The sequence below is a fragment of the Temnothorax longispinosus genome, chromosome 8, assembly GCF_030848805.1.
Source record: "Temnothorax longispinosus isolate EJ_2023e chromosome 8, Tlon_JGU_v1, whole genome shotgun sequence".
In the NCBI taxonomy this organism is placed as follows: Eukaryota; Metazoa; Arthropoda; class Insecta; order Hymenoptera; family Formicidae; genus Temnothorax; species Temnothorax longispinosus.
Window position 1 is genome coordinate 11,880,177 of NC_092365.1, and position 26,588 is coordinate 11,906,764.

The window sequence follows — 26,588 nt, forward strand, 5'->3', positions numbered from 1 at the left end:
TCGAGAGAACCGGATACCTGCAGCAAACGAAGGCAACGTGGAAATTAGCAATACGCATAGACGTAACCGTATTAAACGTCAGCTTCAAAGATATCTAGGTCACACCGAAGAACTTTGCAATTATGCCATGGGAGACATAAAAAATACATATCAGATTGCTTTCCGAATTACTAAAAGAAAAAACGACAGAATGACACGCACCTTGGAACATCTACAAATAATTTACAAATCACTCGTAAATAAACGAGGCTTAATCGATGCTATCGGCCAGATAAGTAAAACTTTATTTGGTACCATGGATGCTGAAGATGCAAAAATAATAAACAAGCAAATACAAATACTGAATAATCAGCAACAAACGCTACAGCACGCAGCAAAGAACCAGCTGAAGATCATCAACTCCACAATAGGCCATATGGAAAAATTAGAACAAACGCTTTCACATAACGAAAATTTACTGGCTAACGTTACAAGGAAAATGCAAGACCAATTCATACAATTCCGAGAGGAAATAAATGAACAACTACTAATGATAACCGCTATCCTAGCTGACCTCACGACAGACATAAACGATATTACAGACAATTTAACATGTACAAAAAATAACATTTTACTTACACCCTTACGAAAAAACACCCAAAATTTTGGTGTTTACACCCAACTTTGGGTGTTTACACTCCATTTTTGGTGTCAACGTCTAAATTTTTAGTGTTAACACCGACATTTGAGTGTCGACACCCAACTTTTGGTGTCGACACTCGGGTTTCAGTATTGACACCCAATTATAAAACAGAAGATAAAAATTATAAAATGCAAGGTTAAAACTTTAACTTATTATGAGGCCACATTATACATATATCTAACTTTGAATTATATATATATATATATATATATATATATATATATATATATATATATATTGTGACGTTGCGGCCCGCCGCATCGTAGCAGCGTCCCGCCGCCGTCACAAGGAATTTCGCGACCAGGGACGAATCAGAGAGGCAACGACGAGATCTTCAGGGGTCGAATTTAATCGCGTTTTCGCAATCTGATCCTTTTTCTTTTATATATTTTTGTAATATGCGCGGCGCCTCACCCAAATCACGGCAAATCTCTCCAAGGGAGTACCAATAAAGGAAAGGTCCGGGAGGACCAAAGACCGAGGATGGGTGGCGAGCGCGGAAACGGCAGAGATCACGGGTCGATGAGAGCAACGAGGCAAAAAGGCGTGCGGCGCGTAAGGCAGCGACGGGCGGGACCGCCGATAGCGGAGCACCAGGCGCCTGGGTAAACCCGGCCTCAGCAATCCGCCTCCACGAAAAACCGGGGGTGGCTGGCCACCGCCCCGGGGTCAAACCGGAGGCATACCGGAAGGAACGAAGTCCCGTCCGCTACCAAGGACAAAATTTAGGAGTCGCTACGCCGCCGAGGGACTGTTGCGCGCCCCCGAAGGGTCCCCTTGCAACGATCCTGCGCTGGGATATCGCGAGCTTGCAAGCTCGCGCTCCGATTGGTCCGCGCTCACTCCGAAGGGGGGATGCCACATCGATTTTGCGGTCGAGCGGATTTACCGCGTCACTTTCTGGTCGTCCGTCGGCGCGCCCGAACACCTCGGAAAGTCGAGATCTACGATAGCCGCCCTGAATCGAGTATCAGTTTTGTGTTACGACGGTGGTTGGCACGAGACAACGGCGAGGAGCCCCTGAAGGAGGCATTGCATCGGTGAGGTAGCCCGCAGGTCGTACCGTAAATGTCGAGCCACAACGCCGCCCTCCGGAGCGCGCTCTCGCTCGGGAAAACGCGAGTAATACTGCGGTATGTACGGTTCCTCACGAACCGAGCGTAATTTTGCGATCGACAGCGAGAGCGAAGGGCCTCGAGATGGTATCGTGGCCGTGGGATCGCGGTAGAAACGTTCTAGCGAGCCTCTGGAGATTGCGATAGATCCGTTAGCGAAGTCCGATATCGCGAGCCCGTTTTCGTGTAATGTCCGCGCTCGTGATCGCGTCTCTGGCGCACGGGTTCGCAGCGTGCCGAGTTAATCATTGCGTCGCCAAAAATTACTTGTGTTACGTCTTGTATTCGTCGCGGTTATGTAGCGTCGAGTCGCTCGTCGAGTTTTGTCGGTTTCGTGCGAGTGAGCGCGTTATTCCGCGTCAACCTCGAAAATCCCAGCGTAACGTATTGCGTTGTTCTGGGATACTCTCGCGAGCGTTAGTCCTAGCGAAGGACAGGCGATAATTAGCGTTCAAAGTTGGGCCCCTTTGGCGACAGAACTCGATCGCAACTGCGACGATTATGTTTCGCAACCATGTTGCGTTCCGACTCGTGTCGGCTATTAGCGTTGATCGCGTTGGATGTAATTTTTGGTTAGTTATTCGCGTTTATGTGAAATTACCGTTTTAGGATTCGTGTTAGCGTAGTACGGCGTTACCTTCCGTGGCGACAGATGTCGATCCACGTTATTATCTCGCGTTACTTTCAGTTGCCTGCGTCCACGCAATTTTGTTACTAAAATTTCCGTTTGCGTTCTACTTATCATGTTCAATTACATTTCGAATTCAATGTTCTTTTCTGTTGTATGATATGATTTGGTTAATTCGCGTTTCTACGATTTAATGTCAAACCTATTTTGTTTACTCATTGTCAGTATTATTTTCTTCTGCCCTTTTATTTACAATAAACCATGTTATTCGTTTCAATGATTTGAGTAAATGATTTATGCGTCACCCCGCCGAATCGTGCGCCGCCCTCCATCCACCCCGCCCATAGCTATTAGGTCGAGCTGGCCGACCTCTCGTACGTCGCATTAATTTCGTCTTGTGTCGCGGTTGGAATTTTCGGTGATTCTAGCGTATTTTAGTAGACGCGAATTACGCGTCTGGCGCCCAAAACAGTACTTTCGCGTATAATTGTCGAGCGGTACGAGAAGGACAGTCGGAGGGACCTGACATCCTTCCCTCCCTCCTCCTTTTGATCCGTCACACGCCCCAGACCGCTCCGGGAGTGTAAAAAGACGTGACAATATAAAAATATATATACTTAAGTAGCAGATGTTATTTATTAAATGTTCTTTTAATATTTATTTTTCATTAATTATACATTGTACAATTCATTGTAAAAGAAATATTTTTGTAGCATTTATTAAATATTTATTTTACATTAATTACACAGGCACACAAAAAATAAAAAGTGTCTTGGCCGAGACACTACACTAGTGTATTCCCATGTATTTTGACCCGCTGAATCCGAATTCGAAGTCAGAATTGTCAGATTGGATCTCAGTTCCGAGCAAACCTCAAAACTCAACGAAACAAACACTTTTTTTTTAGGTTTGCTCGGAACTGAGAGCCAATCTGACAATTCTGACTTCGGATTCGGATTCAGCGGGTCAAAATACATGGGAATAAACTAGTGTAGTGTCTCGGCCAAGACACTTTTTATTTTTTGTGTGCCTGTGTTATTTGTTTGAACTAATGATTTAGACGCTCGACAGCACACGGATGTGCCTTCTCTTTGGTGTGCGTTGGCAGCATGTGGAGGGGTTGCGCTGCCAGCGCTGAGCGCATGCCCAGGGGCCATATTCTGTTCGTCGTCAGTGCCGTTAACGGTGTCGGCGCAGCTTCTACACGGTACGAAAAACCTGCGCAACGACGTTCATCGAATCGACAGTTATCGGTAGGTGGGAACGGAATACAGGCCCAGCGCATCTCCTCCACATGCTGCCAACGCACACCACAAAGCGAAGGCATATCCGGTGTCGCACATATGTCTGGTTCCATATAAAGACACCAACGCTCACGCTCGCAACGCCGCGATCGTCCGTTCCACTAGCATGAGCGTGACAGGCAAGTGGAACGGCTTATGAGCATTGTGAGTATTGAAATCATGGCGGAAAACATTATATTTAGTTCTGCATTATTAATATTAAACGAAAGTGATTCGAAAAGTGATACAAGTTCAGATGAAGAGTGGGAATTATTGAAAAAAAAACGGAAACGTAACTTACGTCCTCATATACAAAATGTAGAGCTTGTTATTGAGCTTTATTCGAATTACGAATTCAAAAGTCATTTCAGGTTAGATACATATCTTATGTTTTATTTACTTATTAATTACATATGTAATTTTAATTATATATATTTAATTATATATACAATATATATATAGAATAATATACTATTATCTATTTCATTTATAGTTATTATTGATACATATAAAATACAATAATATTAGATGCCAATATAATATGATTTTAGATTGGAAAGAGCAACATTTGAATATATATTAAGTATAATTAGTGATTACCTTGTTCAAAAGACAAGAGGCAACGAAACAATCCCATCTCGTAAGCAATTAATGATTGCCTTATGGAAAATAGCGACAATGGATTCTTATAGGTATGATTATTGCTTTTATTGCATATATTATTATTTTGGACACTTAATATACCTAAAGCATTTAAATTTACTTGTAATAATGGTTTTTTTACATTTTTGCAGATCTATTTGTGATCGGTTTGATGTAGGAAGAGCTACAGCTTTGAAAGCCGTTAGGAGGGTCACACGAGCACTATTTAAAGTGGCCGATCAATTTATATCTTGGCTTTCAGGTGAAGAAGCGCAAACTGTAATGCGTAAATTTAAAGAAAACAGTAGGTTTTCAAACGTAATTGGTGCCATCGATGGCACGCATATCAGAATCGAAGCACCTACACAAAATGCAGCAGATTATGTAAATCGAAAAGGATGCCATTCTCTCCAGCTTCAGGTATATTTGAAACATTAAAGTATTTATAATAGCAATTTTAGTTATATTGGTATATTATTCATGGTCTTGTATTATATTACCATGGCATTATATTATTTATTGTTATATTTTCAATTTATAATTATAGGTTGTGTGTGACCATAGAGCGTTTATCACTCATTGCTATGTGGGTCATCCCGGGTCTGTCCATGACCAGAGAATATTTAGGCAATCGGAAGTGGCAACATATTTGAATGGTGAATAAAAATTTCCATCTGACAGCCACTTACTAGGAGATTCTGCTTATGTATTACATGAACACTTGCTAACACCATTTAAAGATAACGGACATTTGAATGCTGCACAAAGATATTATAATTTCTGCCAATCTTCTGCACGGGTAGTAGTTGAAAGGTGTTTTGGTTTATTAAGGTGATCTTAAAGCCGTGATTCTAGCCGGTTTTTTTCGGTTTTTTTCTTAGCACTAATCTTTTAATTGGCTTTATAAAAATGCAAAATTCTTGTCTAGAATTAAAGTACGCATCAAAATCTAGGTCATGGTGGTCGAATTTATATGAGGTGGTCGTCACGTATAACAAAAAATATTAATTTTTTTTCGTTTTCGATATAAATTCGACCACCATGACCTAGATTTTGATGCGTACTTTAATTCTAGACAAGAATTTTGCATTTCTATAAAGCCAATTAAAAGATTTTAAAAGTGCTAAGAAAAAAACTGAAAAAAACCGGCTAGGATCACGGCTTTAGAATCACCTTAAAAGGCAGAATGAGGAGTTTAATGTATACTTTGCCTATGTTCAGAGTTGATCTCATGTCTGAATATATAATAGCATGTTGTGTCATTCATAATATGTGCATTCTAAAAAAAGATGAACTTCTAATAATACCAGTGACATCAGGTGTTCCAATACAAGATCACCATACTAATGAAAGCGTAGCAAATAATAATGCGATTTATAAACGAAATATGATTATGAACATGTTAGAAAGAGAACGCAATCGCACTTTGTAGAAATGTACTATATTTTTAATCATTATATCAACAAAAGATACAATACAAGGCTACAGTACAATGAAAGTTATATTGTTTATATAATTTTAATTCTTACATGTATTTTAAACAACATAAAATTAAAGAAATGTACAAAAAATAATATTGAAATAAAAATATCTTACAGAGTACAGTTAACAAACATATCACTCATATTTTGTACTACCTTCAAAATCTTATAAGAAAAATATAGTAAAAACTCAAAATAAACTATACGGGGGCCGAAAGCCCCCCCTTTGCACCCCCCGTGTGTGTGTGTGTGTGTGTGTGTGCTTCCCACGCATAATTAAACTAATGAAACTCCCAGCGTGAGACCTAACTGCTTGAATCGAGATGCTTGGTTATTCTGCACGATGTAACTGTTTAATGATTTTCGTTAAAGCAGGGCACACACACGTGTGTATGCCCTGCTTTAACGAAAATCACAACTTTTATAAAGCAGGGCATACACCAGCATACACACGTGTGTGTGCCCTGCTTTAACGAAAATCACAACTTCTATAAAGCAGGGCATACACCAGCATACACACGTGTGTGTGCCCTGCTTTAACGAAAATCACAACTTCTATAAAGCAAGGCATACACACGTATGTGTGTGCCCTGCTTTAACGAAAATCACAACTTCTATAAAGCAGGGCATACACACGTGTGTATGTGCCCTGCTTTAACGAAAATCATTAAACAGTTACATCGTGCAGAATAACCAAGCATCTCGATTCAAGCAGTTAGGTCTCACGCTGGGAGTTTCATTAGTTTAATTATGCGTGGGAAGCACACACACACACACACACACACACACACACACACGGGGGGGGGGGGGCGAGGGGGGCTTTCGCCCCCCCCCCCCCGCACCCACCCCGTCGGTAGGCAGCGTGGACCTCGCTTTACAACATAAAGTACATGCTAAGTTGTAAAGCGAAATTATAAAGCACATGCAAGGCACGTTCAGTGTTGCTACATGTCGTCGGTATGACAGGAATCATAACCTGATTCCTGTCAACTTTAACGTTTAATATCTCGCGTCGCGGGGCAGAGCGACACTTTTTTCTGCCAGATTCTTTCGTTTCGTACAAAAACGCGTTGATTGAGCATATTTACATCGAGATTTGAGGTGAGGCCCCTAAACTGAATAATTACCGAAAAAAATAGTGGAAACTCAAAATAAATGTTGTATATATGTTAATAAAGAGATCTGTATGCAAATGACGAGAAGTATCAGTCTTTTAAGACAAAAATAAGATTATTATACGTACATTAGTTTTAATCTATAAAGAAATATAGCAAATGTAGCATGTTTAAGTAAAAAATATGTTTCTTATTCTTATTTCTTATTTAAGTATTGTGTAATAGTGTCGATCAAATTTTGTTTCATAGCTATTCTATCATCATGACGTTTTTGTCTTTTAGTTTCTTGCTCTTTCTTTTGCTTTATTCTTTTTTCCAAAAGTTGTTTTACAGATGTTTTTGTAGTTTTTGTACTCTTTTCAGGTAGATTATTTTCCTTCTCAGCATTTAACTCATTATATGGAAACTGTGACGAAGTTGCAGAAAATTCTTCTGTATCTATATTTTTAATTGACAGACCAGTCGACGAAGCAAGTGCTACAGGCTTACACCAGGCTTTTTTTGAAAATATGTTATCCCTAATCTATAAAAGGAAATTGTATATATATTAGTCACAAAATTTTTGTAAATCCGTTATTTATAATTCGGAATAGAATTTGTATATAGTGTTTAAAATTGATTGTAGATAGAGTTTAGAATTATTGATTTTAAATATATTTTGGAAAAGATAATGTATCTCAATAAAAAAAATTATTCTGAACCTCAAAATGCTGCCATGTAGCAAGACGTGCATCTTCTGAGGATACCATTACATCATACACCTTATCATTATCTTTGTCATATAAAGAAACTATCTCCATTTTAACGTGTTATATATGTAAAATCACAGTTTTATCAGTCACAATAAACCTAAGAGTAAACAATACTCTTATTTTTAGCAATAACCTAAATTGCACTAACTTAACTTAATACATCTGTCGCGCGCAAAACAATGCATTGTGGGTATAACGCTCGCGTCGACCCACCTCTTCAGTGCGAGCATTGCGAGCGTCATTTGAACGTTCTGAAGTTGTTCACTATGGCGAGTCCAGAACGCTCGCGGGCGCTAGGTGGAACGGCTTAAGAGGCGACACAATCATTGCGAGTGTTATGTGGAACGCACCCTTACAGTCAAGGTCGGTAAATGGACGCGGCTTCAGCGTCGCATGATCGCAATTTTTGCCTTAGTGAATATGTATAGCCCTTACGAAAAAAACACCCTAAATAACACCCAAAAAAACACCAAAAAATAATAGCGTAATTTCGGATACCCAAATGGCGTTTACACCATTTGAGCATTAACGCCAAGAAAATATTCGGTGTTATTTTTGGTGTTTTTCTTGGCGTTAACGCTCAAATGGTGTAAACGCCATTTGGGTATTCAAAATTACGCTATTATTTTTTGGTGTTTTTTGGGGTGTTTTTTGGGTGTTATTTAAGGTGTTTTTTTTTGTAAGGGCACGCGTACTTTCAGTAGAGAATATAATTTTAGAATTAAAAGAAGCAACCTCACATTTAACCAGAGAATCACACTTTACCCTTACGAAAAAAACACCCTAAATAACACCTAAAAAAACACCCAAAAAAACACCCAAAAATAATAGCGTAATTTTGGATACCCAAATGGCGTTTACACCGTTTGAGCGTTAACGCCAAGAAGAACACCTAAAAAAACACCAAAAAATAATGGCGTAATTTCGGATCCCCAAATGGCGTTTACACCATTTGAGCGTTAACGCCAAGAAAAACAAAAATGACACCGAAATTTTCGCTAATTATCGCCTGTCCTTCGCTAGAACTAACGCTCGCGAAAGTATCCTAGAACAACGCAATACGTTACGCTGGGATTTTCGAGGTTGACGCGGAATAACGCGCTCACTCACACGAAACCGACAAAACTCGACGAGCGACTCGACGCTACATAACCGCGACGAATACAAGACGTAACGCAAGTAATTTTTGGCGACGCAATGATTAACTCGGCACGCTGCGAACCCGTGCGCCAGAAACGCGATCACGAGCGCGGACATTACACGAAAACGGGCTCGCGATACCGGACTTCGCTAACGGATCTATCGTAATCTCCAGAGGCTCGCTAGAACGTTTCTACCTCGATCCCACGGCCACGATACCATCCCGAGGCCCTTCGCTCTCGCTGTCGATCGCAAAATTACGCTCGGTTCGTGAGGAACCGTACATACCGCGGTATTACTCGCGTTTTCCCGAGCAAGAGCGCGCACCGGAGGGCGGCGTTGTGGCTCGACATTTACGGTACGACCTGCGGGCAACCTCACCGATGCAATGCCTCCTTCTGGGGCTCCTCGCCGTTGTCTCGTGCCACCCACCGTCGTAACACAAAACTGATACTCGATTCAGGACGGCTATCGTAGATCTCGACTTTCCGAGGTGTTCGGGCGCGCCGACGGACGACCAGAGAGTGACGCGGTAAATCCACTCGATCGCAAAATCGATATGGCATCCCCCCTTCGGAGTGAGCGCGGACCAATCGGAGCGCGAGCTTGCAAGCTCGTGATATCCCGGCGCAGGGTCGTTGCAAGGGGACCCTTCGGGGGCGCGCAACAGTCCCTCCGCGGCGTAGCGACTCCTAAATTTTGTCCTTGGTAGCGGACGGGACTTCGTCCCTTCCGGTATGCCTCCGGTTTAACCCCGGGGCGGTGGCCAGCCACCCCCGGTATTCCGTGGAGGCGGATTGCTGAGGCCGGGTTTACCCAGGCGCCTGGTGCTCCGCTATCGGCGGTCCCGCCCGTCGCTGCCTTACGCGCCGCACGCCTTCTTGCCTCGTTGCTCTCATTGACCCGTGATCTCTGCCGTTTCCGCGCCCGCCACCCATCCTCGGTCTTTGGTCCTCCCGGACCTTTCTTTTATTGGTACTCCCTTGGAGAGATTCGCCGTGGTTTGGGTGAGGCGCCGCGCATATTACAAAAATATATAAAAGAAAAAGGATCAGATTGCGAAAACGCGATTAAATTCGACCCCTGGAGATCTCGCCGTTGCCTCTCTGATTCGTCCCTGGACGCGAAATTCCGCGCCTTATGGCGGCGGCGGGACGCTGCTACGATGCGGCGGGCCGCAACGTCACAATATATATATAATTCAAAGTTAGATATATGTATAATGTGGCCTCATAATAAGTTAAAGTTTTAACCTTGCATTTTATAATTTTTATCTTTTGTTTTATAATTGGGTGTCAATACTGAAACCCGAGTGTCGACACCAAAAGTTGGGTGTCGACACTCAAATGTCGGTGTTAACACTGAAAATTTAGGCGTTGACACCAAAAATGGAGTGTAAACACCCAAAGTTGGGTGTAAACACCAAAATCTTGGGTGTTTTTTTCGTAAGGGTACATTTAAAATTCAGACAGAAAATTAGAACACTACCCAAATATACGTAGACGTAAGCGCGTATTACGACAATTTGAACGTATATACTATCCTCGCATTCCCTATAGTAGCTTATCGGAAAAGGGGATAGGCTTTCGGAGCGGACGGATGGTGTTAAGTGGAGAGAAGATGTTTTTTGGAAAGGGGAAAGGCAAAGAGAATGGAGCGGTAGGGTGGAGTCGATGGAGGAAGTGCAAACGAGGCCAAGGAAGTAAAGGAGGCTCCGAGAAAGAGGTGGCTGGAGAGTAAGATTGGATTTTCGGAAAGAAGCGTTGGAGGTTAGGATTCCTGGTCTGACTCCGGCAGGTCGACCAGGTCTTAAGTATGGTTTGTCATCAGGGCCTGTATTTCCTCCTTTATAGCCAAACTCCATTTTTCTTTATCCGGGCCCGATAGCACCTCTGCGACAGTCCTAGGCCCCATGATAAAGGTGCTGACCATGTTAGCATGATCGGAGATTGCAAACCTGTCAGGCGGCCTGCCTTTGTTTCTTCGCGATGATCTTCTTAGTTTCTCGTCCTTTCCATCTTGGTCTTCATCGTTGTCTTTTCTAGTATCTTCAAAACTTTCTTCGTCGCTGGTGATCACGATTGTCTTGTCGGTCCGTGATGCATTTTGCTCCTGCTCTTGCTCAAATGATACAGTCTTCTCGTCCGGATCCTGCTCAATCGAGGTTTCTTTTTGTGATTGATCAAGACTCGTTTCTACATCTGGAGTATTTCCAAAATCTTCCTCTCCAACGAAAGTCACATTCCTGCTGATTGTGATTTTTCCTGTCTGCTTGTCCAGAAGTCTATATGCTTTGAAGGCGACTGCATATCTGACGAAAATTAATTTCTGCGCCTTTGTACTCAGTTTTCCTCGAAACATCTTGGGAACGTGCACGTATGCGGTACAGCCAAACACATGTAAATGTGTCATGTCTGGCAGCCTTCCTTCCCATAGTTCAAAGAGCGTCTTCTCCGTTACCCTTGTCGGTAAGCGATTTTGTAAATAATTAGCCGTATTTATTGCTTCTCCCCAATACTTTTCAGCCAGATCTGCATCATTCAACAAACACCTTACCATTTCAACGAGATAGCGATTTTTCCGTTCGGCTACTCCGTTTTGTTGTGAGGAGTACGGTGCAGTCAATTGTATTTGTATACCAGATTTCCTCAAGTATTGTCGCAGATTCTCTGTAATAAACCCTCGATCTCGATCTGAACGTATCGCCTTAGGTATCCGCTGGAACTTCGTAAATACCGCTTCGAAATACTCCGTCACAGCTTGCGCTGTGTCCGATTTTGCCTTCAACATACTCACGCATGTATAACGGCTATAATCATCAATAATAGTAAGTATATATTTCTTACCACCTTGCGTAGCTGTCCTCATAGGGCCGCAGAGATCAGTATGCAGCAATTCCAGAGTGTTATTTTTTTTTGTCAGCGAGACCTTAGGAAATGGCTTTCTCGCCATTTTGCCTTAATACAGCATTCGCAAGCGCATCTGATTCCACAATCCTTTAACTTAATTCCCGTTGCCAGTTTCTTATCCACCAGCTGCTTCACCGCCACGGGGTCTCGATGTCCGAATTTCTTGTCCCACGTATGCTGACACTCAATGGTGTGAGCAGATTTTGCTGCAAGTGCACTTTCTACGAGATGCAAGTAATATAAGCCACCTCGCAAACTCCCTGTTGCAACTAATTTTCTGCTGACAGCAGACTCCCTTTCAGCGTCGGCACGTACAGGACATCCGTCAAAGTCACCGGTGTGTGCTGTCCTTCACGTCCACGCATTGTAACACCACGGTTCCGATTCCTTCGGTTCGCGCCATTCTACCGTCCGCAAGCATAACGCTATCTTTCACGGCACTGAATTTCGTAAATACGTCTCTATTCGTCGACATGTGTTTTGACGCACCAGAGTCAATTGTCCACTCAGTGTCAGTTTCCTTCGGGTTGCTCGCTCCAACTATGAAGCACATGTGCACCGAAACTTCCGTGTCCTCACTCTCGACGTCAACAACGTTTTCGGCACTCTTCTTGTTATTCTTCCAACGCTTGAAACGGGGACAATTTCTTTTAATATGCCCCGATTTTCGACAGAAATAACAAGTTACACTGCTACCAGGCGATATCTTCAAGGCACTCTCCTTGTCGACTACTCCGATCGTGTTTATTTTTCGACGCTTGTATTCGTCGATTAGCTTTCCCTTTACGAGCGTCAAGGTCAGCTGATCATCGGACGGCTCTCAAGGGGCGTTACGACCGTACCATATGAATCCTGCAGGCTTCCAAGAAGAATCGCAATTTGCAAACTCTCTCTTTCCACGAGTTTCTCACCTAAAGCCACTAGTTTGTCGACAAGCAAGAGCGTCCCGTTAATATGCTAATCCATATCTCCGTCTTCATCCAGCTTCCGATTAACGATGCTTTTCAGAAGAATTACTTTACTGGGAAGTGTTGATTTCTCGTATGCCTTCAAAGTGTTCCATTCTTGCTTTGCAGTTGTTGCTTCCCTCACGTGTTGTAATTGATTGTCCTCCACTAGTAGACAAATTGTCGCGCGCGCCCGATTGTCCCTTTTTGTCCATATCGGAGTAATTTGCTCCGGCGGCGACTCACTTACAACATCCTACAGGTTTTCCTTTATTAGCAATAGTTCAACGGTAATTATGCAGTAATAAGGACCACCCTCCGATGACCTTGACCTTGACATATGTTGTCAAGTTTTGTGACGTATGTTGTTTACATGATGTATACATGACGTATGTTGTTTAAGTATTGAGAGGTATAAACGACCAATATTACGTCTTTTATTTTTTAAGTAGAAAATATCTCGTTTTGCGTGAAAATTGCTGCTTTACTGGTTAATTATCCATTTTTTTATTAAAGCACAGAGTACCTCGTTTCGCGTGAAAATCGCTACTTTACCAAAACACAACATTTAAAGCAGTAAATTGTTGATAAATTGGTCTTTTTGTTAAAGCAGAGAATACTTTATTTCGCGAGAAGTCGCTGCTTTACCAAAAAAAGAAATTACAGGACGAAATGATAATAATTACTATAATATTTATTCATTTATATTTTCTGTTAAAGGATACATAATGGACATTATTTCGCGCGTCCGTTCAAACCGTGCATGCTATTCGAGATGTAACGCAGCCGCCTCATGTACTTCTCGTCACTGCGTATGTTAATCTAAGTACTATCGAGGGCCGCACATTTAAAGTACGTGCGCTGCTAGCTCAGGGCTCGACATAAGTTTCATATCCGCATCTCTTTGTCAGACTATGCGAACCAGGCGTCATCATGCCGCGTTAAAAATACATTGCTTCGGAGAGAAATTTAATGGAGTCGCGCGATTTCAAGTTAATCTCACGCTCGCGCCATGCGACAAACAGGGACCGATATTCCCATTTTCGAGCTACGTATACCAACGAATCACTTCGTACACAGTCTCTCAAACAAAGCCAGCCGCAATGTGGCCGCATCTACGCGATTTACCGTTAGCAGATCCCGATCCTTCTTGTAATCTCCCGATTCATGTACTAATCGGTGCAGATTTATACGGTTCTCTGCTGCTCGACGGTCTCCGTCAAGGCCCGGTCGGCACCCCGACGGGCCAGCTTACTGTTTTCGGATGGATCGTCTCCGGTCCTGCCGGCACCGCGCGCCCAGCCGGAGAGTCCGCTTCCGTTTTGAATTGCGTATCCTGCGAGGATACGAATTCATTGATCCAAAGTTTTTGGGAGGACGAAAGTATCCCCTCTCAAAATCCTCTCACCGAAGAGGAAGAACGTTGCGAAAATCATTTCGCTAGTACGCATTCTCGCGATTCTCAAGGACGTTACGTTGTTCGTTTGCCTTTCAAGAACGGCCCCCCTCATATAGGCGACACTTTTCGAAAGGCTTCTTTCTTGTACTCCAAAATGGAGCGCCGACTCTCGCAGAAACCCGAGATTGCCGCTCAGTATCACGATTTCCTAAAGGAGTACGAATCCATGGGGCACATGGAAGAGGTACACGACGACGAGCCCTCTCAATACCCCCCGGTGTACATTCCGCATCATTTCGTTTTACGCGAATCGAGTACGACTACTAAGTTACGCGTCGTGTTTAACGCGTCGAGCAAATCGGACGATAAAACCACTCTCAACGATTTCCTAATGGCGGGACCGAAGCTACAACAAGACATCGCTGCAATAATTTTACGCTGGCGACTATCCCGTTACGTATACATGGCGGACATCGCGAAAATGTTCCGTCAGATACGCATGCATCGGGACGACGCGGATTTCCAACGAATTCTTTGGCGCCCTCCCGAAAGTCTGTTGATTCGACCGTATCACTTGCTCACCGTGACTTACGGCCAAAAGCCATCGCCATTTCTCGCGCAGCGCTGCCTTCTTCAATTAGCTCGGGACGAATGTAAAGATTTCCCCGACGCGGTTTCTATAATCGAAGAATCGACCTACGTTGATGACGTTCTTTTCGGAGCAGACGACCTTCCATCGCTGTTCGAAAAACGCAAGCAACTCGTCGGCATAATGAATCGCGGATGTTTTTCCCTCCGAAAATGGGCCGCGAATTCAGCCGAACTATTGACGGATATCCCGGAGGACCAACGTGAATCCTCGGACTATCCGATCAATCGCAATGACACGCTCAAGGTCCTCGGCCTGTCTTGGTCCCCGCATGACGACTCGTTTACTTTTGTAATCTCGCCTTACGCCGTAACTGTTCATACTAAGCGCTCTGTTTTATCATTCATTGCAAGGTTATATGACCCCCTCGAATGGGCGTCACCGATAGTCATCGCGGCCAAGATGTTAATGCAAGAGCTCTGGCTCCGTAAAATTGATTGGGACTCTCCGATCCCCGACAATCTTTTACCTCATTGGATTAATTATTTTACGGATTTGCCTCATATTAGTGAAATACGCATTCCCCGATAGACAGGGATGCGTCAAGATAAAATCGAAGTGGAATTACACGGATTCGCGGACGCGTCCATTCGAGCTTACGCCGCGGTCGTTTACCTCCGAATCGTGCATTCTACCACAAATATTCAGGTTACCCTCCTCGCGGCCAAAACGAAGGTCGCGCCGTTAAAAACCGTCAGCGTTCCACGATTAGAACTTAACGCCGTCGTTCTATTAACTCGGTTATTAGATTGGGTAAAAAATTCCCTGCGTTTCCCGCGAGCGTCATTATTCGGATGGACTGATTCCCAAATCGCATTGGCTTGGATTCAGCAACATCCATCTCGATGGAACTCCTACGTCGCGAACCGCGCCTCCGAGGTGCAGACGCGCCTTCCGTCAGTACGTTGGCAGCACGTCCGTACTCACAACAATCCTGCCGACTGCGCTTCTCGCGGCTCTACTGCTGTCGACCTCGTCCACCACGAATTATGGTGGTTCGGGCTTAGAAAATCCCCGGCCTCGTGGCCGATCCTCCCGACTCCTATCGAAAAGAAAGTTTTGCAAACGGTATCTTCCGAAGCGCGCAAAGCTACCGTTCATCTCGTCGATCCAACTCCTGAGTGGGATCTGCCCACCTCGTGCTCGAGCTGGATCCGACTTCTCCGTATTACCGCATACATTCGCCGTTTCATTCAAAACTTAAAAAATAAAGTCGCCTCTTCGGCGATCATCACGTCGCCTTTGACCGCAGAAGAGATCCACGAAGCTTCTTCCGTTCTATCTTTTGGCTTCGATCGGTACAAGCGACCTGTTTTTCGGATGACTTGAAAGCTTTAAAAGCTCATGCCGCAGTATCGCGAACAAGTCTCTTACGCTCTCTCCACCCATTTATCGGAAAAGATCTATTAATCCGGCTGGACGGGCGGCTCAAAAACTCAGCGCTGAGTTACAATGAGCGACAACCGGTCATACTCCCGCGACATCATATTTCTGAACTTTTGATCGATCAAGCACACCGACGCTCCCTCCATGGAGGGACACAACTCACGCTTAGATGTCTCCGTCAAACTTATTGGATAATTTCGGCGCGAAGCATGATCAAATCTCACATCCATAAATGTGTTACATGCCTTTGATACTCCGCGAAAACGCCGACGCAATTAATGGGTGATCTCCCGAATCCCCGAGTCAATCCCTCTCCTCCTTTTTCTCACACGGGCATTGATTACGCCGGACCGATGATTATTACCCCCGTGGTCGGCCGTGGTTAAAGCGGGAGCAAACATTACGTGGCGGTCTTCGTTTGTCTCGCCACTAAGGCGATCCACCTCGAGTGTGTCGAGGATTACTCCTCCGAGGGATTCCTTGCCGCATTTCATCGGTTTGTCAGTCGACGCGGACTGCCATCGGACATGTACAGCGATAATGGCACGAACTTTCGGGGTGCGGACCGCGAGCTACAATGCAGCTTTCGCTCGCTTATGAACAATCCTTCCCTCAAAGAAATCCTCGCGAATGACAGTGTGAAGTGGCATTTCGTGCCCCCGGCTGCACCACATTTCGGCGGGCTTTGGGAGGCTGGCGTTAAAAGTTTTAAACACCATCTCAAGCGGGTGATCGGTGCTCGTACCCTATCTCGCTCGGAATTCGTGACTATTTTATGTAAGATAGAGGCGTGCCTTAACTCTCGACCGATTTCGCCACTCAGCGACGATCCGTCCGACTTTACCGCGTTGACGCCTGGTCATTTCCTCATCGGTCGACCGCTCATCAGCGTACCGGAGGAATCATTACTCGAAATCAATGCGAATCGGCTGTCGCGGTGGCAACACGTGCAACTCATGGTCGAACAGATCTGGCGTTCTTTGTCGTCGGACTACTTACATTCATTACAACAGCGCGTCAAATGGACCGAATCTCACGATAATCTCAAGGTTGACGAGTTGGTTTTACTAAAAAATAACCTCCTTTCTTCTTCGAAGTGAGAACTTGCAAGGATTCAACAGGTCCATCCCGGACTTGACGGTCGCGTTCGCGTCGTTACATTACGCACCGCCAATTCCGAATTGAAGCGACCAATAACGCAGATCTGTCGGTTACCTGCGTCTATCGGGCCCACGAAACCCGTAGAATAACGTTAAACTAAGACTATTTTGTTCCTCATTACATTTAAGAACATTGTGCAAAATAGTTTAAGCTCTCAAGTGTATATAGTGTATATAAATAAATGTATCATAAGATTTCAGCTCTCATTTGCGTGCGCACTTATGCGACCTCGTTCACCCCCGTTTGTTTCGCATTCCGTTGAATACGAGGCGGGCGGCATGTTGAGAATCTAACGCTCAAAAAGTGAAAGCGAGCGTTGGGAATATTCGAGAACGCTCGATTTGCTCGAAAACGCGTTTATTTGCCTTCCCCCCGGTTTTTTTGGTGTTTTTGCTCGCGCCCGGACCACAGGTGTACATCGCGTGATCGCTCGTACTGCGATCAATAGTCTGGTCGCTCGACGATTTGGAGCCAATCAGCGTTTCTCACGTCTCGAAATTTCTCGCGGAAAAGTTCGGAGCTCCGGCCGCGATCGTTTCGCTTGCTTCGGCCGGGAGCTCAGTGAGCCCTAGCAATTCGTAAGCGACACGTGTATTTGTCGATAGCGAAAAACGGAGTCGAATCGTAGCGAAGCCTAAGTGGTGTAATAGCGAGTGCGATCTTTCCACGCGAATCTGACATTGTAACCAGCTTTCAATAAAGTGACTCTTGTCTCGTTTTACACGAGCTATTGACTATTTTTTGTGCTTTCCTCGGCGCGGCGCGCGAGAACATCGAGCGGTCCACTAACATTAAATGGTTTATCATAATTATTGATAAATTAAAGTCTTTTTGTTAAAGCTGAGAATACCTCGTTTTGCGTGAAAATCGCTACTTTACCAAAACACAACATTTAAAGCAGTAAATTGTTGATAAATTGAAGTCTTTTTGTTAAAGCAGAGAATACTTTATTTCGCGAGAAGTCGCTGCTTTACCAAAAAAAGAAATTACAGGACGAAATGATAATAATTACTATAATATTTATTCATTTATATTTTCTGTTAAAGGATACATAATGGACATTATTTCAAAAAAAGCATCTAATCGTGTATACTATGAAACGATTAATATTACGTCTTTTTTTTAAGTAAAGGATATCTCGTTTCGCGTAAAAGTCGCTACTTTAATTTAAATAAAGTATTCTCTACTTCAGAAGAAAATTTACTTGTTTTGGTAAAGTAGCGATTTTCACGCGAAACGAGGTACTCTCTGCTTTAAAAAAAAGATAGATAATTATGCAGTAAAGCAGCGACTTTCTCGCGAAATAAAGTATTTTCTGCTTTAACAAGAAGACTTCAATTTTTATCAACAATTTACTGTTTTAAATGTTGTGTTTTGATAAAACAGCGACTTTCTCGCGAAATAAATATTTTCTGCTTTAACAAGAAGACTTCAATTTATCAACAATTTACTGCTTTAAATGTTGTGTTTTAATAAAACAGCGACTTTCTTGCGAAATAAAGTATTCTTTGCTTTAACAAAAATACTTCAATTTATCAACAATTTACTGCTTTAAATGTTGTGTTTTGGTAAAACAGCGACTTTCTCGCGAAATAAAGTATTCTCTACTTAAAAAAAAAGACGTAATATTAGTCGTTTATGTCTCTCAATACTTAAAATAACTGCTATATTTTCGACACTTTTTTTGTTAATAACTTTTTAACGAATAACGAGCGACGGCTGAAACCTTCTGAAGGTCACTCAGGAGGGTGATCTTGACAACATATGTCAAGGTCAAGATCATCGAAGGGTGGTCCCTATTACTGCATAATTACCTAGTTCAACTTTATATTTCCATAATTGGTAATTATCGTTATCAAGTTTTGCGATGGAAATGCGTGTCGGTTTCCGCCATTGTCTATCACACTCGACCACGTTATCACTAAGCATGTTTTGAACATGGGCCTATAACCTGTTGAGAATCGAGCTATAATTTTGAATGTAAATTCCGAATACTTCCGACAACGAATACCTCACACAACACACGTGACTGGTATGACTACAATAATTACTAGAAAAATAAATGCAAGAATATATATTCTGATTAGTACAAGCCCGGAAGCACGTTTTCAGATACACTTCTGATGAGAGAGTGAGACGAGCGTCGGCGGTTTACGCCGAGAGCGAATTCGTGTACACGCGTTTATCACGTGCATGATTCTCGATTGTCTACTGTAAGATGTCACCATGTACACGATTTGTATTTCAATATGGTGTTCAAGTAATATTCAACAAATATTATTGTGCACTAAATATTTTTAACAAAAAGCAAATAAAGATGCTTTTAGATATGTTAAATATAAGTAAGAAGGAATCGTCGGGGAGAGCCAGGAGGTCACCAGTAATTTGTTCGATCAATGAGGTCAAGTACTATTAGTGTGATTACTACTTGGATAGGTGATTGCCCTCAGGAAATGAGTGTTTAAAAGATATACAGACATGTGTGTATCTTTTGTATATTCAGTTTCTGTAGTATTTTAGCTTTAGTTCCGATCTACCATAGGTGTTTTAAGCCCTAAAAAATTGATCAGTCATAGTCGAATGTGGGAAAGATACCTAATCGACTGTGATTGAAATTTTTTAGGGCTTGTGTTGGATTTGAATGAAACTCATTTCGAGAGCTACTCGAGTCGCTTTTACGAATCTAAAGTCGATATTTTTGCATTTAAAATGTCAGATCTAATGTAGCTGACAAAATATAAATATAGAAACAACATATTTTAACCCTTTAATGGCCAACTTTTTTTGCAAGAGTTAAACACACTCAACTTATGGTGGATTCAAGTTAGCAGGTATCAAATATGTAAAAAAAATTTTTCATAATTTTTCTACTCTCTAAACTAGCCGTACATGGGAGAGCCACCTTTAAAACGTAAAAATGTTGTAATCTAATTTCCTGTTACTTTATCTGGATCTAAATTGTAAAAAAAACGTTCCAGAACATGCAGGTATATTGTAAAAAATATACAGACCATTACTACCGTTATAAACCATCCTCACATTGAAGAAAACATCCCCGTTTAGAACGTTACAAGTTACAAGTCGAAAATCTGACTTCATTATTCTCAAATGAGAAAAAATTTTACTGACATGGAAACCATCTTCAAGCCATCCTGTTGAAGGTTAGCCACCCTCAAACCACCCTTTTGAAACAAATAATAGAATAATTATTCTAAACGCATAAAGGGTGTTTTTTGGCTTATTATCACTATCAGGGGTAATTTTTCTTGTAGCCCTTTTTTGTATATAATTTTGACTTTATTTCAAAACGTATACATGAACTAAAGGTAAACAAAAAAATTCTGCCTAAACGTGTTTATTTTCTATTTTCTCGTAATTTTGGCACTTTTTGACAGGGTGTGTAGCTGAAGAGTTGCTATCCCTCAGGTTCAGCATTTTTTTGTATTTAGAGCCTACTTTACTCTTTAAAATAAAACCTTAATAAACTCGATGTGTTAATTTTGATGGAAAATATGATTTTTTAAAGAAAGTGGGACATACGTATCCCACTGGCCATTAAAGGGTTAAATCAGCGATCTTGAAAATCCCTGAAATATGAGTTTTATTTAAATTCAAAATTTTACATTTTGTCCGTCATATTAATCCGCCATTTTAAATTTTGAAATTTTGATTATAGATTCATGATCAGCGGCCTTAAAAACCTTTAGTAAGACGTAATTAGATGCTAATTATTCCTTAAAAGAAATGTCAGGCATGAAAGAGTTAAAAAAGTTATGTTCATCATCAATACCTTTTTAATAATAATCGATACAAATTCCTTTTAAGGGCTGAAAATCTTAACAAAATACTTAATTGTAATTGCAATAAAACTTCTTCAACACGTCACATATCGTAGTTATGTCAAAGTACACTAGTCCAAAATACATTAGTCTATTTTTGCAACTTTAACTGCAAATTCCTCAAAATTGTGACGTAATAGAGCAATTTGACAAACGAGATCAGCATCCAAAACATACCGAAAACGAGTTTCGTTCTTGTGCTCGAAAAAAAGTAATTTTTATTGAAAAGGTCATGGGCTTATTTCTTAGTTATTAAGCGTTACATTGAACTATGTACTTAGCGTGTTATACTTTGAAAGGTGCTCTATTAGGTAAGATCAACGAAAAACACTCAGGTGAACCTCTTTAAATTTGTTAGGGCATAAAACACCTATTGTAGACCAAGACTTATTCATACACAAAGATTCAGGTATATTCAGTCGTGTGTATCATTTTGTGTATGTATAGAATACACACGACTGAATATACTTATATTGAATTTCTGTATACAGATAAAGCCAAAATTCTATACAAATTGAATATATAAGATACACAAATTTCTGTATACCTTTGAATATCCATTTCCTTTAGGGTACGCAACGTAAAGAATATTTTATTTATTATATTATCTGAATGAGATTAATAAACTTACGTATGCTCGATGATTGGTGGTGGTTTCACTATTTTCGTACGAATATTTTTCGGATCAGCTAAATCGGCAACATATAGCTGTACGGAAGGATTTGGCGTTCCTGGCTAGTAAATAAAATACAAAGTTTCTAGAATAGTATTTCTTTCTTTTTGTTCATAAAACGTAAATAATATTTTTAAAAATCTAGCTTCAGTAAAAAATATTGCAATGACTGTTCGAATATATCGCGTACCTTAGGATATCGTAGGGATCGTATATCAGGATATAAAGCTTTGTTTCCCTCTCCAAACCACGAAATGTGCATCTCTTCTACGAGAGAATCATTGAACGAGGCATAAAGCATCACATGACCATCCGGCGACATCCAGATTGCCTCTCCACTGTGCAATATTTCCTCTATAAATAATAATTAAGCAATAATAATAAATAACTGTTTTAGTTCTGTTTTATTAAAAATCGTGTATTATTGTTAATTACGTAACATTGTCTCTCAATTTTAAAACGTGTCCTCGAGATCTTAATTAATTATCTTTTATTACAGCTTAACTCTTCCTCTCCCCCAAACCGTATGAAAGTTAAGCAAGAAGTGTTAATAAAAAATTGATAGCTAAATATTTTACCTTCATATAACCAATCTGGTACGCCGTTGGACAATATACCGGGCACTGCAGTGTTCGTTACACGATATGCAGTATTGCTTAGGGGACCTGTTCTGTAATAAATATCGTAGTCCTGCACCATGACGAGTCCGTGTCCACTTGGAGTCCATTGCGCTAGTAAAAGATATGGATGGTTGTCTTTCTCAGGATAAGGTGTTAACACTATGCACTCCCTGTGAAATCGTTCGTAAAGTTCCTACATTAACCCCGCTGTTAACAAATGATGTGTTATCGATGCTCCATAAATTACACTGACCGTGTATTAAGATCATAAATGACATATTGTGCTAAGTACGAGTGGCGAAACAGTTTCTTCACATTTTGAGCAAGAAGCAAGAATTTTTGATCCGGCGATAAAGAGAATTTTGCTGGGTTTAATCGTCTCTGTATAAAAAAAGGTATTAACGTTTATTATCCTGATGATGAACTGAAAATAATATAACAGAATTTATTTCTACGACATTTTCAGACTTACGAATGTCTCATTTGGCATCAAACTGTGCGATGCGATATTCGAAACGTTTAACAAGGAGATGCCACCCCAGATGTCTCGATAACATATATGGCGATTACTCGCCCAGGATCCATTGAATAATAAAGGAGATAATTCACCGGAGAGTACCTGAAAGATAGAAATACATCTCTTTGAATTAGATATACTTATTTTGTAATTTAAGGGGTCATGCCTAGTCAGGAAGCCAAAAAATAGGTGATTTTTGAGAATTTTTTTGTATAAACTATAAGACTTGTTTAAAATTGGGTTGGTCTATGTGAGAGAATATATTTTTATAAATGTAACATAATTTTTTTAATAAAAAATATTAATAATTAAAAAAGATAGTGAGTGAACAAAGGATTTTTTTTTAGATGCATTGTTATTTTTCTTGACGAAAAACAAGCGATATTTTTATCGAAAATCGAAACTTTAACTTTAAACGTCCGTCATTTTGTCCCAAATCAATATTTCGAAAAACTGTTCGTTCATTCACTAAGTACTGTAATATATTAAATAAATCTTTTCGCATTTTTTATTTCAGATGATCCAGATCCGAGCAGCAGTGGTTACCGCAAAACCAGTTTTTTAACAGGGCCCTCAGGAGGATGGCCGTCTTTTTTAATTATTAATATTTTTTATTAAAAAAATTATGTTACATTCATAAAAATATATTCTCTCACATAGACCAACCCAATTTTAAACAAGTCTTATAGTTTATGCAAAAAAAATCTCAAAAATCACCTATTTTTTGGCTTCCTGACTAGGCATGACCCCTTAAAAAAAATGTGCCAAGTTAGGTAAATATAAAAAGACATTTCCATCTGTAAATAGGGTAGGTAGTCCATCAATGAACCAGTTGTACACTATGAACCATTGCAATATTTCATAAACGTAATGTTGCTAGATTGTGCTTGTTGTCATGCAACGACTCGCATTTGAACCCCTCTTCGGCTCCCCAATCGGCCGGCAAATCGCGCGAAGGACGGCCGTTTGAGACTACATTTTGTGATTTTTGGGTGACAAACTAAGTTTTTTTTCGTAAGTTTTACATATTTTTCATGTTTTTGTTGTTATATCTATTAATTAATTCATTATTCTATAATTGTGTATTGGCTTTATAATTCTGTAAGCAACTTTCTTATATTGCATTATTTTACCGTATTTTTTGAAAATTACCATAAAAAATGGTCTACAATAAACCATTTTGTTTTTTAATACAGTTATCTGTGTATAAGTTTGATTAAACTGACTAGTTATTACAACAAATAATAATCTAATTGTAAGATAAAAACAAATAAAATAATTAAATATAATGTTAATAATCAATTATAATACAGTCTAATACAGCTAAATGCGACACTACCCATCTTCTAATTATTAAACATTATTATTTATAAATATCTTTATTCTGTAAAGAGTTAAAGAAAGAGTTAAAGAAATATCAGAAAAAAGAGTTAAAAAAAGAGTAAAAGAAATATCAGGAAACAAATAAATTCTATAAAAGGAACGAAAAAATGGATTTCTGTAAAAACAAAATTAGGATGACAATTAAAAATAATTGAACATAAAAATGTTTATCAGAAAATGTAAGAATAATGTTGTATTTAGCTGTATTGGATAAGAGTAAGAGAACTGAATATGAGGTAAGAATATATAAAAATTCAATAAGTTTTTTACACTAATAGATATAAAAATTGCACGAATAATTCTGTAGATATACAAAGTAAATGTAAAGTTACATAAATACTCTAATTTTACAAAATTTATGTAGATTTGTCTTTCATTGTGTAAATATATCTCACTTTCTATCGAAAATTACATTAATGATAAAATATGAAAAATGTGTATATAAATGTATAAATAACAGATAAGAGAAAATGCTTAAAATGATTTTTGAATTGATTGATTGAAAGTAAAACTGTTAAAAGATCAAAAACCAGGCGACGGAAAACATATGTATTCGTAAAAAGCAAAATCTTTAGAAAATGAATTTGTTAATATCCTGTTGGTAAAACTATAATAATTTATTATCAAGACTTACCAATTCATCGATTTTTGGATGAAACTCAAGACAATCAGATATATTAATATATACAGGGTGTCCGAAAAATCGCCTACTCCGCTTCGGGAGGTGATTCGGGACCCAAAAACAAGCAAAAAAGTTCATACAAACATAGGTCCGGAAATGGGCCGTTTCCGAGTTATAGCCACTTTTATGTTCAAAAATCGTAATTTATAATCCGCTTGGCATCCCTCTTTCTTAATTATTTCTTAAATTAAAAATTTTTATTTTTAAATATTTTTAATTTTTTTAATTTTAATTTTTTTATTTTTTTTCAATTTTTCAATATTTGTAAATACGATTACATTATTTTTAAAAGAAATCAGTTGTTTTCACAGCTACTTGAAATCAGTTGTTTTCACGGCTATTCAAAATCAGTTGTTTTCACGGCTACTTGAAATCAGTTGTTTTCACGTTTATTCAAAATCAGTAAGTAAATCACGGCTTTTCAATAAGTTTCAAATTATTATTTAACAACACCTTACTTTTAGGTTGTATCTAATCTTTCCGTATTCATCAATGGATCGTTTAAGTTTTAATGAATTAGCTGATATTTAAAAATAAAAATTTTTAATTTAAGAAATAATTAAGAAAGAGGGATGTCAAGCGGATTCTAAATTACGATTTTTGAACATAAAAGTGGCTATGGCCTAGTTTACACCGATCTCTTGATACGCGTATCAAATAGTATATTTGAACTGATCAGCCAATAATCAGACTTATTTACTAGTTATTTACTATTTAATACGCGTATCAAGTGATCGGTGTAAACTAGGCCAACAACTCGAAAACGGCTCATTTCCGGACCTATGTTTGTATGAACTTTTGGCTTGTTTTTGGGTCCCGAATCACCTCCCGAAGTGGAGTAGGCGATTTTTTGGACACCCTGTATATATACCGGATGTTTCATTTTAATCACCCCAAGCAAATATCTCGAAAAATATGAAAGATACGGAAAAACGTTTCAGACAAAAGTTGTTTTGTTCAAAGGGGGACATAAGATGGTGTCATTGGTTTGACCTTGAGTGAACGTGCCGAGGTCATATGGAGTTCAATTTTGTTTTTTTAAATGGAACTCTCTATTTTTTATTGCATATTCTTGTAGCTTACCTAAAGAGCTTTTCAAAACCCTACATTTGAGTATTTTTTCATGAAGTATTTTTTGAGTTACAAGGCTTGAAAGTTACAATCCCGCCGCGCCGGCATTAGCATACCCAAGGTGTACCGGCCAATGAAGACAAGACCCAACATTGATCCGGCCAGTAAAGGCAAGACCCAAGATTTGATCCGGCCAGTGAAGGCAAGACCCAAGATTTGATCCAGCCAGTGAAGGCAAGACCCAACATTGATCCGGCCAGTGAAGGCAAGACCAATTGACTCACAAGTAGGGTCACATCGAAGTCACATTGTGTATTTTTGGTTTACAGCAAATGCTCAAATGTACTACCATTCTGTTGGATACATAATTGCAACCCAATAACTTTCAAGCCTTGTAACTCGAAAAGCACTTTATGAAAAAATACTCAAATATAGGGTTTTGAAAAGCTCTTTAGGTAAGCTACAAGAATGTGTAATGAAAAATAGGGAGTTCTAAAAAAAACAAAGTTAAACT

At 40.2% G+C, this 26,588-nt stretch overlaps 2 protein-coding genes across 6 annotated transcripts in view; one reads left to right on the top strand and one right to left on the bottom strand.

The window, feature by feature from the left end:
• Positions 1–26,588, bottom strand: part of Dpp10 (Dipeptidyl peptidase 10) — a 235,589-nt gene that overhangs the window by 102,372 nt on the left and 106,629 nt on the right. For all 5 annotated transcript variants that reach the window (XM_071785411.1, XM_071785409.1, XM_071785408.1 and 2 more), the window contains 5 exons: positions 22,894–23,040; positions 22,675–22,802; positions 22,380–22,591; positions 21,992–22,155; positions 21,760–21,863 (listed from right to left, as the gene is read on the bottom strand). In XM_071785411.1, the coding sequence (XP_071641512.1) occupies positions 21,760–21,863; positions 21,992–22,155; positions 22,380–22,591; positions 22,675–22,802; positions 22,894–23,040 (755 nt within the window). The remainder of the gene's footprint in view (positions 1–21,759; positions 21,864–21,991; positions 22,156–22,379; positions 22,592–22,674; positions 22,803–22,893; positions 23,041–26,588) is intronic.
• LOC139817760 (uncharacterized) lies at positions 296–5,187 on the top strand. The gene is made up of 5 exons (XM_071786051.1): positions 296–593; positions 3,486–3,678; positions 3,939–4,079; positions 4,260–4,400; positions 4,503–5,187. Exons 1-5 carry the CDS (start codon positions 296–298, stop codon positions 4,786–4,788), a joined length of 1,059 nt encoding a protein of 352 aa, XP_071642152.1. The 3' UTR covers positions 4,789–5,187.